We start from the raw sequence: 14,948 nt of genomic DNA on the forward strand, positions 1-14,948 counted from the left end.
ACGTTCAAAAACCTTCAAAACGTCGAGAAATGTTAAAATTTTCAATTCCGATTTTCGGCCCATTACAATAACTTACCCTACGCGAAGTTAATTAACAAAAACGCAATCTTTGCTAAAAAATAATTAATACCATCAATCAAACTTTGGTAACAAGAAATATGATTTTACAAAGTGGCACCTAGTACCGGACATTTCAAAATAACCAATATTGAACACATAGGTAGCCATCTCCATACTCTGGAGTGTCTGCACATGTGTGTTTGACGAATATTCTTAGATATTGCAAAAAAAAATCCCTATTTATCCACCCTTTTGGCTGGGCCACACTGAAGCTCTCAGCTGGAGCATTCATCATAAGATTTTCATTCTTCGACTAGGAAATACGAAAAATGAGGGTATGTAGTGACCGTTAGCACTCATACAGAATAAAATTATTACGTCAACTCTCACAAGAAATTTCAAGATGTTTACTGTCAGGCGCTAAGGGACGACTATATTCTACCATTTTACGGATAACAATCAAGTACTACTTTTATCATTCAATGCCACTCAAATATAAATGCCTAAATACAGTAAAATTACATCCATTGATATTGAGGTGATGCCGTGATTTTGCGCCTAAAACAGCAAAGGGTTGTTCCCGCCGTGGCCGTGTGCGTCACAGGTGAGTCTTGGCGGGTGATCCTGCACTTGTGTGTCCCCCGCGCTTCTTTCACTTGTATTTTGATATAAAAAGATTAATACTCGCTCAAATAATACGTGTTAAATAAAGTGTCCGGTATTAGGTGCTGTCCGTCGTTACGGGTCTTTCCCCTATGTGTATTTCAATAAAACTGATCAAAATCACTTGTACTGGCATAAGTTTATTTTAATAGAAAGAATTACAAATAATAATTCTGACAGGATAGTGCTTATGGTTTTCTTCTTTACAGATAGTACACCGAGTCAAGTGAAGTCCAAATTTTGAAATATTCTTGAGTAATATTTTGCGAGTGCTTTTAAAAAAACATTATTGATGTGGATTTATAGTTCAATAATGCAGAATAAACCTGATGAAACGTATCTAGTTTCGAAACGTCGTAATTAAACAGCGAAGAAAATGTAAGCGTATGTCTATATATATATATATATATATATATATATATATATATATATATAGTGTGTGTGTTTACTCCTACACATTTATGTTTTCATAAATTTATTATTCCGAATTATATGTCACAAATCTAATAACCATCTTTCCCGATTTTCACTTACCTCTATACTGCTAGCGATACCGATTCGACGACCTCTGAAGGGCCAGATCCCTGTCCAGTTCGGTGAGTTGCCTGAGGAAGCCGTCGTTGGGCCTGACGTCTCGCCTGAGTCGGACGGTGCGCAGCGCCTCGCACGCGGTCATATCGCGGGAGATCATCAGGAAGGCCAGGACGCACGTGGCAGAACGCGACATACCCATGTGGCAGTGGACGAGTACCCGCCCTGGGGAAAAAAAAATTATGGTTAGGCATTGGAATGTCTAGTATACTTAAGTTCGGTGTGAATATATATTTATTAGCAAAAATATATAATGCAATGTAACGAAAGTCTACGTATCCTCGTAGTAAAATTTGTAAGTCGACGTGTTCTGTATTTTTAGTAGATACATCTCCAAATTGGGATTGTTTGCAATTTTTCACGACTTGTAAATACATACCGCATTCTTGTATAGTCGATTAATATAATAATGCTACTATTGTAATAGTACGTCTATAATAGAGACAACTCTGTTTATTGAATACTGACGCAACTAATTAAATGTTTAGGTTATATAGTGCCCTGATGATTTAGCTAAAAATATGTCCATATCGGCTAATGGAACAGAATAAAATGTACATAAATAATGTCTATGTATGTCTTTTTTAAATCATTATGTAACTTTTCATGAATTCTTATTTATTAAAAAGTGTACTCATTTGTGGAAATTTTTAACCAGATTTGTTTGTTTGCAAATATAAAAATATTGTATTTATCTATTCTTATCTATTTATACTTTTCTCATTTTATATTTGTTAAACAAAATGCCTGTGGGTAGAAGTGTATATATATATATATATATATATATATATATACAGAGCCGGTCCTGAGGTCCTTAGCGCCCGCATTTTTTTTTTCAAGCGCGTAACCTCGCCTGTCTTCAACATTCAAAGTTTATCAGATGCAACAAAAACAAAGTTACAATTCAATTTCTCGGAATAAACTTGCCATTTTCTAAGCACTGACTCCCCATTTTTTGTTTTCCCGATTAAAATCTGTTTATATTTTTCAACAAGTTCCGTTTCAACTAAATCGGCTCGCAATTTTTCGTCAACAACACCCAATAAATAATTTAATCTTTCGCAGATTTGCGCTTATGGGATTGAACACTAGATAATTTCTTTTTCGATTCCACGGTAACTTCAAACAAAGAAAAAATTGAATAAGTAGACGAAGCAATAAACTGAACTGTTATTTACTAATTAGCAGAGTTATTAATCGGTAAATTGTTTCTACTGATATCACATTGCAAAATGAATATGCGTTTTGTGTCTCCATATCCCTAGTTAAGTTAGATTGTTTATTATAATTTATTAGGTATTCTAAATTTTATATAAATAATAAAAAGTATAAATAATATATTATTAATTTAATTTCCGAAACTCGTTTTAGCGCCCCCTAAGGCGTGCGCCCGCATTTTTTGCATGCATCGCATGCAAGGCAGGACTGACTCTGTATATATATATATATATATATATATATATATATATATATATATATATGAAATAATCGGATTTAGACTAAATTGACTTCGGATTTCTTTATTAAAATATCAAAATTAGAATAAGGCTTAATTTAGTGCATTTCTTCCAAAACATTTGCCTATTTGTAATATGCGGATGTTGATCAAACACATTATGAATGAGTGAATTATTAATAAAATGATTGGCAACTTCTGTGCATGTTTCGCAATGCATGTAAGAAATAACATAATATCCACTACAATAATTATTATTAATATCATATCCAGAAAATATTCACAGATCAAACATTGAAATTTTTCCATAATAATGACATCGAATGCAGAGAATATTCTCATAACATTGATTTCCAAAGAAAATACTGTTAATTTAACGTACAATGCAATATTTGTAAAATATTTAGTCAGTACGAGCATGTATTGTAGTCGTGTTTGAAAACAATAAGTATAAAGAAATATAAATATAAATAACTTTTCGCAATTATTTCCCACTGCAAAATCTTTGATATTACTTGAACGCGTTACAGGATATTCTAACTAAGTTGTTTTTATATTAATTATTGTAGCAAAATAGACGCTCACGACACAAATTACTGTAACTTTTTTATCATTCATCATTGTCACTTATAAAGACAATTTTCCTTCATCGTCGCGTGATAATAAAAAGCTACAGTATAATTATATGGTAACAAAAAACCATAAAAATAGTTTTAGAAATTACATTTAATTTCCAAGTCAGATAAAACAATAGGGATCGTAATAGAGACATTCCACACACTATATTTAATTGCTTTTACCGACTATTGATTTACATTGAGTATGAATATGAATATAAATATAAATAATTACCACCGCTTTTCAGTCCGTCCTCAATGAATCTGGCTGCTACATAAAAGTATTTGGCGATATTGGTCGAAGGCATATCGATCATTGGAAATCCCATGTATCTAAATAGAATGAATATAAAATTATGGTAATGAAATAAATAATTAGGTAAATAAAATTTACATACTGCAATGCATTACGGGAACAAATTTCTTGGAAAAAATATTTGTATATATAAATACCGAATAGTGGAATATATATATATATTAGTGATGTGCCGACTCGAAAAATTCCCGATTCGAATGATTCGAATCAGAAAAAAACCTGATTCGAATCATGATTCGAATCAACTCGAATCAAGTATATATATGGACAAAAAAAAATCATGGATGTATTAATTTAGTAAAAGTGATCCAAATTTATAATCAAAATTGTCAGTTTAACCAATATAACCGACAAAGTAGAAATTGTAAACATAAATCACTATCAAAAAGTATATTCTGAAAATTATTAAAAATGATGTAATTATGAGGACGGCTAAAACATATCTTCAAATTAATTTAGAATAATAGATTACCAAACAATTGTGCATCACTAAAGCATATAAAATAATATTTGGAATCAAGGGTCGATTGTTTATTTTACTATGTAATCAGTAAAGGATCGCAACTAAACTGAGAGCTGAAAGTTAATTTCATTAATGCCATTACTTACATAATCAGAAGTTAACATATTATTTACTGACTTTCTGGTGTTTGGTAATTGTTTCAAAAGAGAATTATATTGAAAGATTTCCGAAACTCGTTTCATAATTTCGAGTGGTTTATTCTGATAACATTTAAAATCTAAAACACTTAATTATTATCAAAATTGGGTATTGATATTTCACGAATAAAATCGCTCTCAGCGCTCCGTAAAATAAATAAACACGCAAGAACGACGACGCATTGTATCGCCCATACGGTTAACTCATATCGCTTGAACTCATATCGCTCGAACGGCTTGAAGTCGGGATGATTCGAATCAGAATTGAAGTCGGAATAAGTCGTAACGCCGCTTGATTCGGTTTGGCTCATGAAGTCGGAACAACTCATAACGCCGCTTGATTCGAGTTGGCTCATATGAAGTCGGAACAACTCATATCGCCGCTTGATTCGGTTTGAGTCATGAAGTCGGAATAACTCATATCGCCGCTTGATTCGGTTTGAGTCATATGAAGTCGGATGATATAGTTAGTCGATGAATGCGGTTAAAGTCACACAAAGACGATTGGAGTTGGCTGATACATTTAAGCATATTAAAGTCGGGTGGCTCGCATGATTTAATTCATTATTTATTTTTTATATTTATGATATTTATTTTTTATATTATTATAATATTGAATTAAATTAAAACATTTTTTTTATATTTATATTTATGAAAAATTTTATATTTATGAAAAATTTGTGTTAATACATATTTTATCACAGTAAATATTTCGCGGCTTGATGCGAGTTGATTCGAATCAAGTAAAATCTGATTCGAATCAAGTCGTTAGAGGCTTGATTCGAATGATTCGAATCACTTGATTCGACTTGGCACATCACTAATATATATATATATATATATTACAAATGTATTCTGAGTGGATAATAGATATTAATTTGGAAATATGAACAAACAACACTCTTTTTGCACTAATTTATTAAATAATAATTTTCTGAACGACTTGTAATGAAAAACACAACATGCTAATTTAGATTTCCATATTTTAAAAATTTTTTTAATTATAACACACTGATGATGAGACAAACCTAGTCTCGAAACGTTTGTGAAAATTATTATTTAATAAATTAGTGCAAAAAGAGTGTTGTTTGTTCATATTTCCAAATTAATATATATATATATATATATATATATATATATATATATATAGACCGCACCCGATGAAAAACCGAAGGTTCACAAAAGATGCAGGGGTGGATTTCAAGGATAGTTAAACAGTGGGGACAACAATTAGAGAAAATAAATACAAAAATATAAAAATATAAGATCAAAAAGACTAATTGAAAAACACAAGAGTCAAATATTTAAAGAATTATTTTTAAAGAAATTGATAATATTATGAAAAGAGTCATGTACTAACAGAGCAGAATTTCGTTTATTAACACAAAGATAAATACAGATTCAGCAAATTTTCTGAGGTCACCATTCTTTTCCTTATGTAAAATAATAGGATTTTTGGTATTGAACGTATGGTTTAAACTATTGACATGTATCGAAAACCTTGTTTTATACTGATTTGAATTTTTGGAATTACAAATATGTTGGTTCATTCTCTTGTAGATGTATCGCGAACATTCGCCAATATAACAACAATTACAATCATTACAATCCGCTTTGTAAACAACATCAGTAATACACTCAACAGGAGTTTTAAACTTCAAGGGAGTTAAAAGCGAGTTGAAAGTATTGTCAAAATTAAAAACTAACAAAAAACCTTCATTTAAAAACAATTTTTTTCGAAAGAGTGAAAAACTACCTAAGTATGACAAAGAAAAAATTCCTTTGTATTTTTTTGTAAAAGACGGATCAGAATTAGTCAAAAGAGAACTTTTTGAAATATCAACATCGATATTATTGTCAGACTGAATATTAAAAGACTTATTTTTTAGAAAATTTAACCTGTTTTTGATTACATTGTTTATTAAATGTAAAGGGTAAAGGTTTCACAAAAAACTGAACAAATTAAATTTAATTTTTTTCCCAAAAGGTTTTATCACTGAATAAAATGGCTCTGCATATTAAGGAAATGATGGTGTCTAATAATGGTGGTAATTTTTATTGAACGTGAAAGAAAAGAAAAATAATTTATGTAGCTAGCAGACCAAGTTGGTTTTTGATACCAATCAGTGATGCTAAGGTTGTCGGAATTACTTTTAATTATATTTAAATCTAAAAAACTAATTGAGCTATTATGTTCAAGTTTAAAATAAAACTGTAAAGAGTTATTAAAAGAATTAAACATTTAAAGTTTCGAAAATGTAATCATTTTTTAAGCATGAGAGAATATCATTAACAAATATTGTGTATATTTTAAATTTGAAGTTTATTTACATGGTTCAAACAAATGTCCTCGACATTTTCTACAGTATGGAATAACCGATTTATAAATTGAAAAATCGATTCGTACTCGATCGCGAGGTATGGAGCGCAAAGGGTGTAAAAACGGTTATGCAGTTTTTGAGAGAACGGATCATTTGATTAGATTAATTCAAAAAACATTTTGCTTGTGTAGACGGTGTGCAAAAATGCATTTTCAGAAAATTTAATAATTTTGAAAATTTTCGAAAAAAAATCAAAATTTTCAAAAAAAATTTAAATTTTCGAAATTTTTCATCATTTTTGAAAAAACTAAATTTTGAAAATTTAAAAAAAAATATTTTTACAAAAATTTGAGAATATTGCGATAATTTAAAAAAAAATCGAACATTTTTAAAAATTTCCAAATTCTCGAAAAATTTAGAAAAAACTTTTTTTTTAATTCCAAAAAATTTCTAAATTTTCAAAAAATTTCTGAATTATCCAAAAAATCTTATTTAAAAAACTTTTGAAACGTACACATAAGTTGTTCATAAAATACGCTCGTCGCCCAGTTTAAAAAGCACTTATAAGTTTACAGTATGTAATAAATAATCTATTTGAAATTATTGATTATTTTCATTCCTCGAATCTTTATTTACGGTACGGGAAGTTCCAGCAATTTGCCTTAAGGCACGATGCCATGCGTCCCACTAGTTTTTTTCTTAAATTTGAATTCAATGACAAAATTCGATCGAACACGCTACTAAGTGAGCAATGCTCGCCACAACTCATTATCAGCAGTTTATTTTGAACTGTTTTCATATATTAGGTTGGGGAAAAATAAAACCATTATTTTTTCGGTAGATGGCTGTAATGATCGATATCTCGTAAATTATCGATCAAACAATTTCAAATTTATGCTCGTTGTCAAGGTAACAGTTCGCACTAAAAGAATTTTCAATTTTTCAATTCAAAGACTATATATTTCAGTATATAAAAGTATGTACATTGCACTTTATAACATGGGTTTTTTACCCGAAGGTATTGTATCCTTCATTGGATTTGATTTTACAAACAATAATTAATTCAAAATATATAAATAAATTAATATTTGTGTGACAAAAAAAGAGGAATGAAAATGTATCCCCCAAAAAAAATCACATAGCACTATTTATAATAACACATAATAACACAAAAAGAAGAAAAACATAATAAAAATTTATTCATTCTGAGGGAGAAAATTTGTATCGAGCCAATTTACGTTTACTGCTATGGGTCAATCAGTATATATTTTGGCATGGCGTGATTGCCATACCAAATATCGTCTCTTGTGTATTGGCCGAGGCCCGCGATGTTAATATTAGGATGATCCCCACATTTTAGGTAAAAATTTTTAGTAAGCTTTTTCATGTAGTCAAGTATTGTCGGTACGTCAGTCTGTTTGTGTATGTATTTGAAGAGTAGTAATGTCTAGTCAGTGGGTCCCTATTTTGTTAAGTACTATTCGTAGTGTCTTATTTTGTAATGTCTGTAGTTTCTGTAAGTTAGTCTTAGTCGTCGCGTTCCATGCAGGAGCGGCGTATGTCAGTAGTGGTCTTATTAGTGTCAAGTAAAGCGTCCGCTTGTTTTGCACGCTTAGCGGGCTGTTCTGGTTCAGAGAGGTCTCAGTAGATTCAACATCCCGTAAGCCTGTCCAATTTTTGTATTAATATGTTTTGTGAAGCTGAGTCTATGGTCCAGGGTCACACCAAGATATTTGACATCCTTCGACCACTCAACTAAAAGAATTCGTTTGCAGATATTTTGTTTTGTCCATTCAGTTCTGAGTTACACGGTCTTAAAGATGGAAGTCACACAGAGAAAATTCGGGTACATTTACAGTTTTTCTTTGATAAGGGCGAAAATGCAAGTCAGGCGGCTGAAAATGTGAATAGTGTTTATGGTCCCGATACTGTAACAGCTAATTACGGTGAAGCAGCTCAGACGGTGGCCAAACGGGACTAACGGCAGGAAGGTTCTGCTTTGCGTTGGTGGGATTGGAAAGAATCATTTATTACGAGTTGCTTCCATATGGCCAAACATTAAATTCAGACATCTATTGTCAACAACTGGACCGCCTGAAGCGAGCAATTGACCAGAAACGGCCAGAATTGGCCAACAGAAGAGGTGTCGTGTTCCATCAGGACAACGCCAGGCCACACACTTCTATAGTGACTCGTCAGAAACTCCAGGAGCTTGGTTGGAAACTTTTGATGCATCCACCATACAGTCCGGACCTCGCACCAAGCGATTACCATCTTTTTCTTGCATTGTAAAACTTTTTTAGTGATAAGAAATTGGCATCAAGGGAAGAGTGTGAAAATCAATTGCTGGAGTTTTTCGCTAATAGGGACCAAGACTTTTATGAGAGAGGCATAATGAAGCTACCATTAGCAACAAATTATAGAACAAAATTATAGAACAAAATGGTGCATATTTGACCTAAATCGGACAATGCAAAACATGTTAAATAAAGTCTTGAAGTTCACGTAAAAATAATGGATTTCTTTTTCCCCAACCTAATATTTTGTTTAATATTCCCAATTAGAACTTATAGATTATTAAATTATAATCTGATTGTCGAAAAAAAACTATATTTTTGATATAATTTAGAGAATTCAAACCGGTCATTCATATTAACCAGAACAAAGGAGTAGAAGTGATTATAATGAGCAGTATCGCTCCGCTAGAAGTACCGCGCCAAACTTATTTACTCCGAAAGATTGAGTTCTTCGTCCATATATGATTTATACAAATAAAATAAATGGTTGGATTAAAATGAAGAGATAACTGTGGTGCACGGCATCATGCCTTAAGAAAAATTGCTGAAACTTTCCGTACCGTGATTTAATTCTCTTAAAAGCTTTACACTTTTCTGAAAACTTTGAGAAAAATAGTTTAAATAGTTTTAAAGACGAAATATCGAAGCGCGTGAGCGCCGCATTCCAATTTCGATTGAATATTATAGATCTTGGTACAGAACCTATAGAAATATAAACAAAATTTTTACTCACTATTGAAATCTCATTAATAAAATAACTGATAAGTTGTTGTGCATATGTCTAATGATAATTCTTCTGCGCCGAATGCATTACTTCACTTTGTTCATTAGATCTCCGAAGTCGCTGAATCTACCTTCCCAAAATGTTATCATTTCTTTATTTTGTCAATACAATAAAATGTTTTTTGAATAATTTAGCGTTGAGACAACGATAGAAAACATCTGAAAATATCTTAAGGCTTAGAAGCATAAGTTGATCATCATCTTTTAAACCTTATTTGTCTAGTATTTCTCAGTATGTTATCTTCGGTAATTAGAAATACCCCAAAAAACCCTGAATAGAATGTGAAAATAATAAAAAAAATCAATTTTATTTAAGGGTTCAATTTAATAATCAGAGTTTTGCATCGGCCTAAACATTAATAAATGGCAATTAATATCTAAAAAGCTGGATCTAAAAAAGTCAATTTATAAAACTTAATTACTTGTTTAATTGCGTGCTCATTGTCGAGTGCAAAGTATCGATACAGGGTACTAAAAAGTATTGATGCTAAATATCGATAATAAAAAGTATTGTGATAAAAGTATCGATACTACTCAGTTTTTACTACCGAACCAAGTGCCAGAAATACTACTAAATCAAAATTCGAAATTATTTATATCTGAAAACATATTTAAAATCAAGTTTACCCATATACCTGAAAAATAATATTTTCTGAAAGTAAAAGTAAAATCTAAAAATAGGGCAAAACTCATAAAAAATTTATTATCGAACATATAAAGTAAAGATAATTAATTTTCAGTTGATGGTTTATCATCTTCAGCAGAGAAGAGCGAAACATTCGTCGGCTAGAGCCGTTAACTGGCACGAAAGTTCTGTCAACATTTCAAAATGAATGAGGACATTTTTCCTTGCTTCCTGCACTTCATCATTTTCAATGCTACTAGCTGGATCTTCAAAGCTATTGCCACTTTGCGTGTTCACCTTTTCCTTTGCATCTTCTAATTTTTGAAATTTTTTATAATCTTCTAGAACTTTCCTGAAATGCTCTATTTCCTCTGAATACCGATGGATGAGTTTTTTTAAACATTATTTCTTCAGAATTTGAAATACCTTTTTCGATGTTTGTTTCATCTAGACCAAATTCTTTACTATTATCATTTTCTTCAAACATTAAATCTTCAAAATTCAAAATACCTTTTTCGATGTTTGTTTCATCTGGATCAAGTTCTTTACTAGTATCATTATCTTTAATATTATCTTGCATTTTAAAGGTGATAGGCAAAATTTTATAAAACGAAAAATTTTTAATGAATTTATTTTGCCCAATTGTTTTCCAGCTATTTTTTTGTTTCTTAACAAAACTTGCATGTCAAAATGATTTGAATAATATCAAATCTAGTGGTCAGAGAATAGAAGGCTTTGGGAAAACTTAAATCTTATCTGACAACCCCCATGTTCTGGCACCATCTTTTATTTTTTTTTTTTTATATTTATTAATTAATATATCTCTCTACTAACAAACAGTGTACCTGCAAGGAAATTGTCTCTGATCACATTGAAAATATTTTCATAACATTTGTATGATTAAAAAATGCCAGAAAAAATTAGAGCAGTATGTGTCATTGGACAATGTCCGAAAATAAATTTTAATGGTCATAATATCAAGTATTTTTTAACTATAATCTGTTATACTAAGACATTCATGACTTTATGAATTTTTCTTTGAATGGACGGCAACTCAGAATTTGTCCAATCCAGTTGTGACTAATTAACTCAAGATATTCCATGGTGTAATGGTTAAGATGCCTCGTGTGGACAGGATCGTGACTTAGAGCTCCAGACCGGTATCGTGCAGTACCGATGTCTATTTTCACTTAAAAGTATATATCAAAAATATGTTTCCAATTGAAAATAACCCATTTTGGGCACTGCGGTGTAAAAAGGCAATGGGAAATCTTTCAAACTATTCTTCACTGAATAGAGTTGGAGTTGCTTATAAGAATACATTTTATATTGTTTAGAGTAGTAATATTTATATTAGACTGTTAGTGGCTAAATGTAATTTAGAAGCCAATAAATACAAATAAAAAAAGAGAGTTGAAGTTTAACTCAGCTCACGGACTTGATACTGATACAACTAATGATTTAATAATAGCTTTGCTTTTTGTGTGTTTATTATTATATTTTGCGAACAAAAACATATTTTTAATTAAGTTCTGCATATACTGGACGATAATTTAAAGTCACCTGTGAAAAGCAAAATGGCATGTCGTAATCTCCACAACGATTATTCCGCAGAAAAAATTGATATTGTTTATAGTAGTAATAATTTATATTAGACTGTTAGTGGCTAAATGTAATTTAGAAGCAATAAATACAAATAAAAAAAGAGAGTTGAAGTTTAACTCAGCTCACGGACTTGATACTGATACAACTAATGATTTAATAATAGCTTTGCTTTTTGTGTGTTAATTATTATATTTTGCGAACAAAAACATATTATTTAATTAAGTTCTGCATATACTGGACGATAATTTAAAGTCACCTTGAAAAGCAAAATGGCATGTCGTAATCTCCACAACGATTATTCCGCAGAAAAAATTGAACAAATTCAGCAGTTGTTTTTCATTAACTTACCGTAGGGCAAGTTATAGTAATCGCAAAAAATCGAAAATATTTTTTTTTATATATCTTTACGTTTCAAAAGTTTCTGAATATTTTGGCATGCCTTAGAAAAAATGAATGTATGTGTGTGTGTGTGCGGATACAAATTTTCGTCGACGATTTCAGGAACAGCGATCAACCGATTTGAATAATTCAAAAAATATTCGAATCGTATTTATAAGGAGATGTGCTTTATTAGTTTGGCGGAAGCAGGTCTAGTCGCTCCGAAGATACGGGGCAAAAAGTGCCAAAAACGGTAACTCAGTTATTAAGAGAACGGGACGTCCGATTTTAATAATTCAAAAAACATTTTACATGTATTGACAAGGTGAAGAATTGATTTTTGGGAAGGCAGGTCCAGCGGTTATAGACTTTCAATAAAAATAAATTAAAAAAAAGTCATTTGGCGGTCCAAAATGTTTATTGAACATATGTACATCATACTATCAGATATTTTATAGAAATTTTAATAATGTGTACACATTTTGTGTATGATTTTTTGCGTTCCGTACCAAGATTTTTAATTACGGTGCGGAAAGTTTTAGCAATTTGCCTTAAGGCACGATGCCATGCACCACACTAGTTTTTTTTTTTTATATAAAAACGTATAACATGCATAAAACTCAAAATTTTCACCATCTTACAACAAACATCTATTTCGTTTGAATTGTTATAGTAATTACATCATATTTCTTCTCGACTTCTGTTAGTGAACGGTTTTGACTGAATTTCGATTGTTTTTTTAATCTTATGAAAAAACTCATTTTTAACTTCCCGTAGGTTTTTTTTTGTATAGCGAAGGAAATGCCTTTATGCATCCCAGACTGGTCTTCTGTCTGGGTATGTCGGACTCGATACCACCCTTCCCGTAGGGTAAGTTATAGTAATCGCAAAAGAATCGAAAATAATTTTTTTTTGCATATCTTTACGTTTCAAAAGTTTCTGAACATTTTGGCATACCTCAGAAAAAATTGATGTGTGTATATGTGTATATGTTTGGTATAGTATGTATATATGTTTGGATACAATTTTTCGTCCGCGATTTAGGGCGCACAAATCAACGTATTTAAATGGTTCAAAAAACATTCGATCCATATTGATAAGAAAACGTGCTGATTAGTTTTTGGTGGAGACAGGTTTAGCCGTTTCGAAGATACGGGGCAAAAAGTGACAAAAACGGTAATTCAGTTTTTGAGAGTACGAAGTACTCGATTTGAATGATTCAAAAAAAATTTTACTTGTAATGACGAAACTTTTGGTAACGCAGGTATAGCGGTTTCGGAGATACAAAGGAAAAAGTAAAAAAAAAAGATATTTGGTGGTCAAAAATGATTCAAAATAGTTCCTGCTGGAATCAGGAATGTTTGCGCGCTTGGAATTCATTGAAAGTGTTTAAGATCATTGTTCTTCTGAAAACTTATTTGTTTCATGTCAAATGTAATTTACCGAATACGCATAAATCGCAGTTGCAACCGAATCACATAAATGCCTCTACCCTCGATCACTGATCCGAATGTAATAATTTTCTATTTGAAGTAGGAAAGGGATTATATTATATTTTTCCAACAAACTATCCTACTCATAGATGGTTGCCAACATAAGTAGCTGTATGGCTAAAATCTCATTTAATTTGGACCGCTTCCAGAATTGTCTCACCTTATTGTGGGCATGTCCCTATAATAAAGATGACCCGTGTCGACTTGGCCAAATCTCGCTCCTTCGGCTGTGTTCAGCACGTGGGTGATACCAAGCAATTTCAAATAGTCCTTGCATCGGGCGCTTTCACTGCAAAATATTAAAATAAACGTATTAAATTCATATATAGACCGATAGTAGAACTGTATATTAAATTATTACAGTTTTGCTCTTGATTTGAGATACATTGGGTAAGCATTTAGAGATAAAATATCATGCGAAATGAATTTTTGCAAAAATCGACAAAAACTTTTTGCTTTGCAAATAAAGTGTGACGTAAAGAATACTAAAATTGCATATGAAGTCTGAGATATATTTGAAGAAAATTTTCACTCATATGAGATAAAAAATTTACGTCACACAGCATTTTTCAATCATATCTTCATAATTTTAACTTACAATGGGAGAAAATGTTTCTATCTATATATATAAAAATGAATGCATGCCTGTGTGTGTGTAATTGTTATGCATTCATAGATTTTCGAAAATTTAGATTGAAGCCAAGTGGTAGGGGTTGGCCGCCCCGAAGACTTTTTTAATTTTTTTCGACCAATTTTTTAATTTTTTTTTATAATGCGTATAAAAAACACATATAACTCTAAATTTTCAACTGCCTACGGCACATTTCTATTTTGTAAGAATTATTATACGTCCGATCGCCGTGAAAATTTGGAAAATTGTTAAGTTAACCCCAACAGGTTTTCGGATATTTTGTTTGAAACCAAGTGGTAGAGGCCGCCCGCCCCGAAGACTTTTTATTTTTTCGGTCAATTTTTTTTTATATTTTTATAATACGTATATAAAAACACATAAGCCTAAATTTTTAACCCTTTACCACAAACACCTATTTTGTGAGAATTGTTATAGTGATTCTTTCTTTTTTA

The 14,948-nt window shown here is 31.1% G+C and overlaps 1 protein-coding gene across 1 annotated transcript in view; it reads right to left on the minus strand.

The window, feature by feature from the left end:
* Positions 1–1,179: 1,179 nt before the first annotated feature.
* Positions 1,180–14,948, minus strand: part of LOC113382158 (dual specificity protein phosphatase 13-like) — a 41,219-nt gene continuing 27,450 nt past the window's right edge. Inside the window, exons 3-5 of the mRNA XM_026620703.1 lie at positions 14,026–14,154; positions 3,623–3,720; positions 1,180–1,479 (exon numbers count right to left, since the gene is read on the minus strand). Coding sequence (XP_026476488.1) covers positions 1,268–1,479; positions 3,623–3,720; positions 14,026–14,154 — 439 coding nt within the window. The 3' untranslated portion in view covers positions 1,180–1,267. The remainder of the gene's footprint in view (positions 1,480–3,622; positions 3,721–14,025; positions 14,155–14,948) is intronic.

The sequence above is a fragment of the Ctenocephalides felis genome, unplaced genomic scaffold (assembly GCF_003426905.1).
Source record: "Ctenocephalides felis isolate EL2017-DRISC unplaced genomic scaffold, ASM342690v1 CF-g0.4_SCAFFOLD_03335, whole genome shotgun sequence".
Lineage (NCBI taxonomy): Eukaryota > Metazoa > Arthropoda > Insecta > Siphonaptera > Pulicidae > Ctenocephalides > Ctenocephalides felis.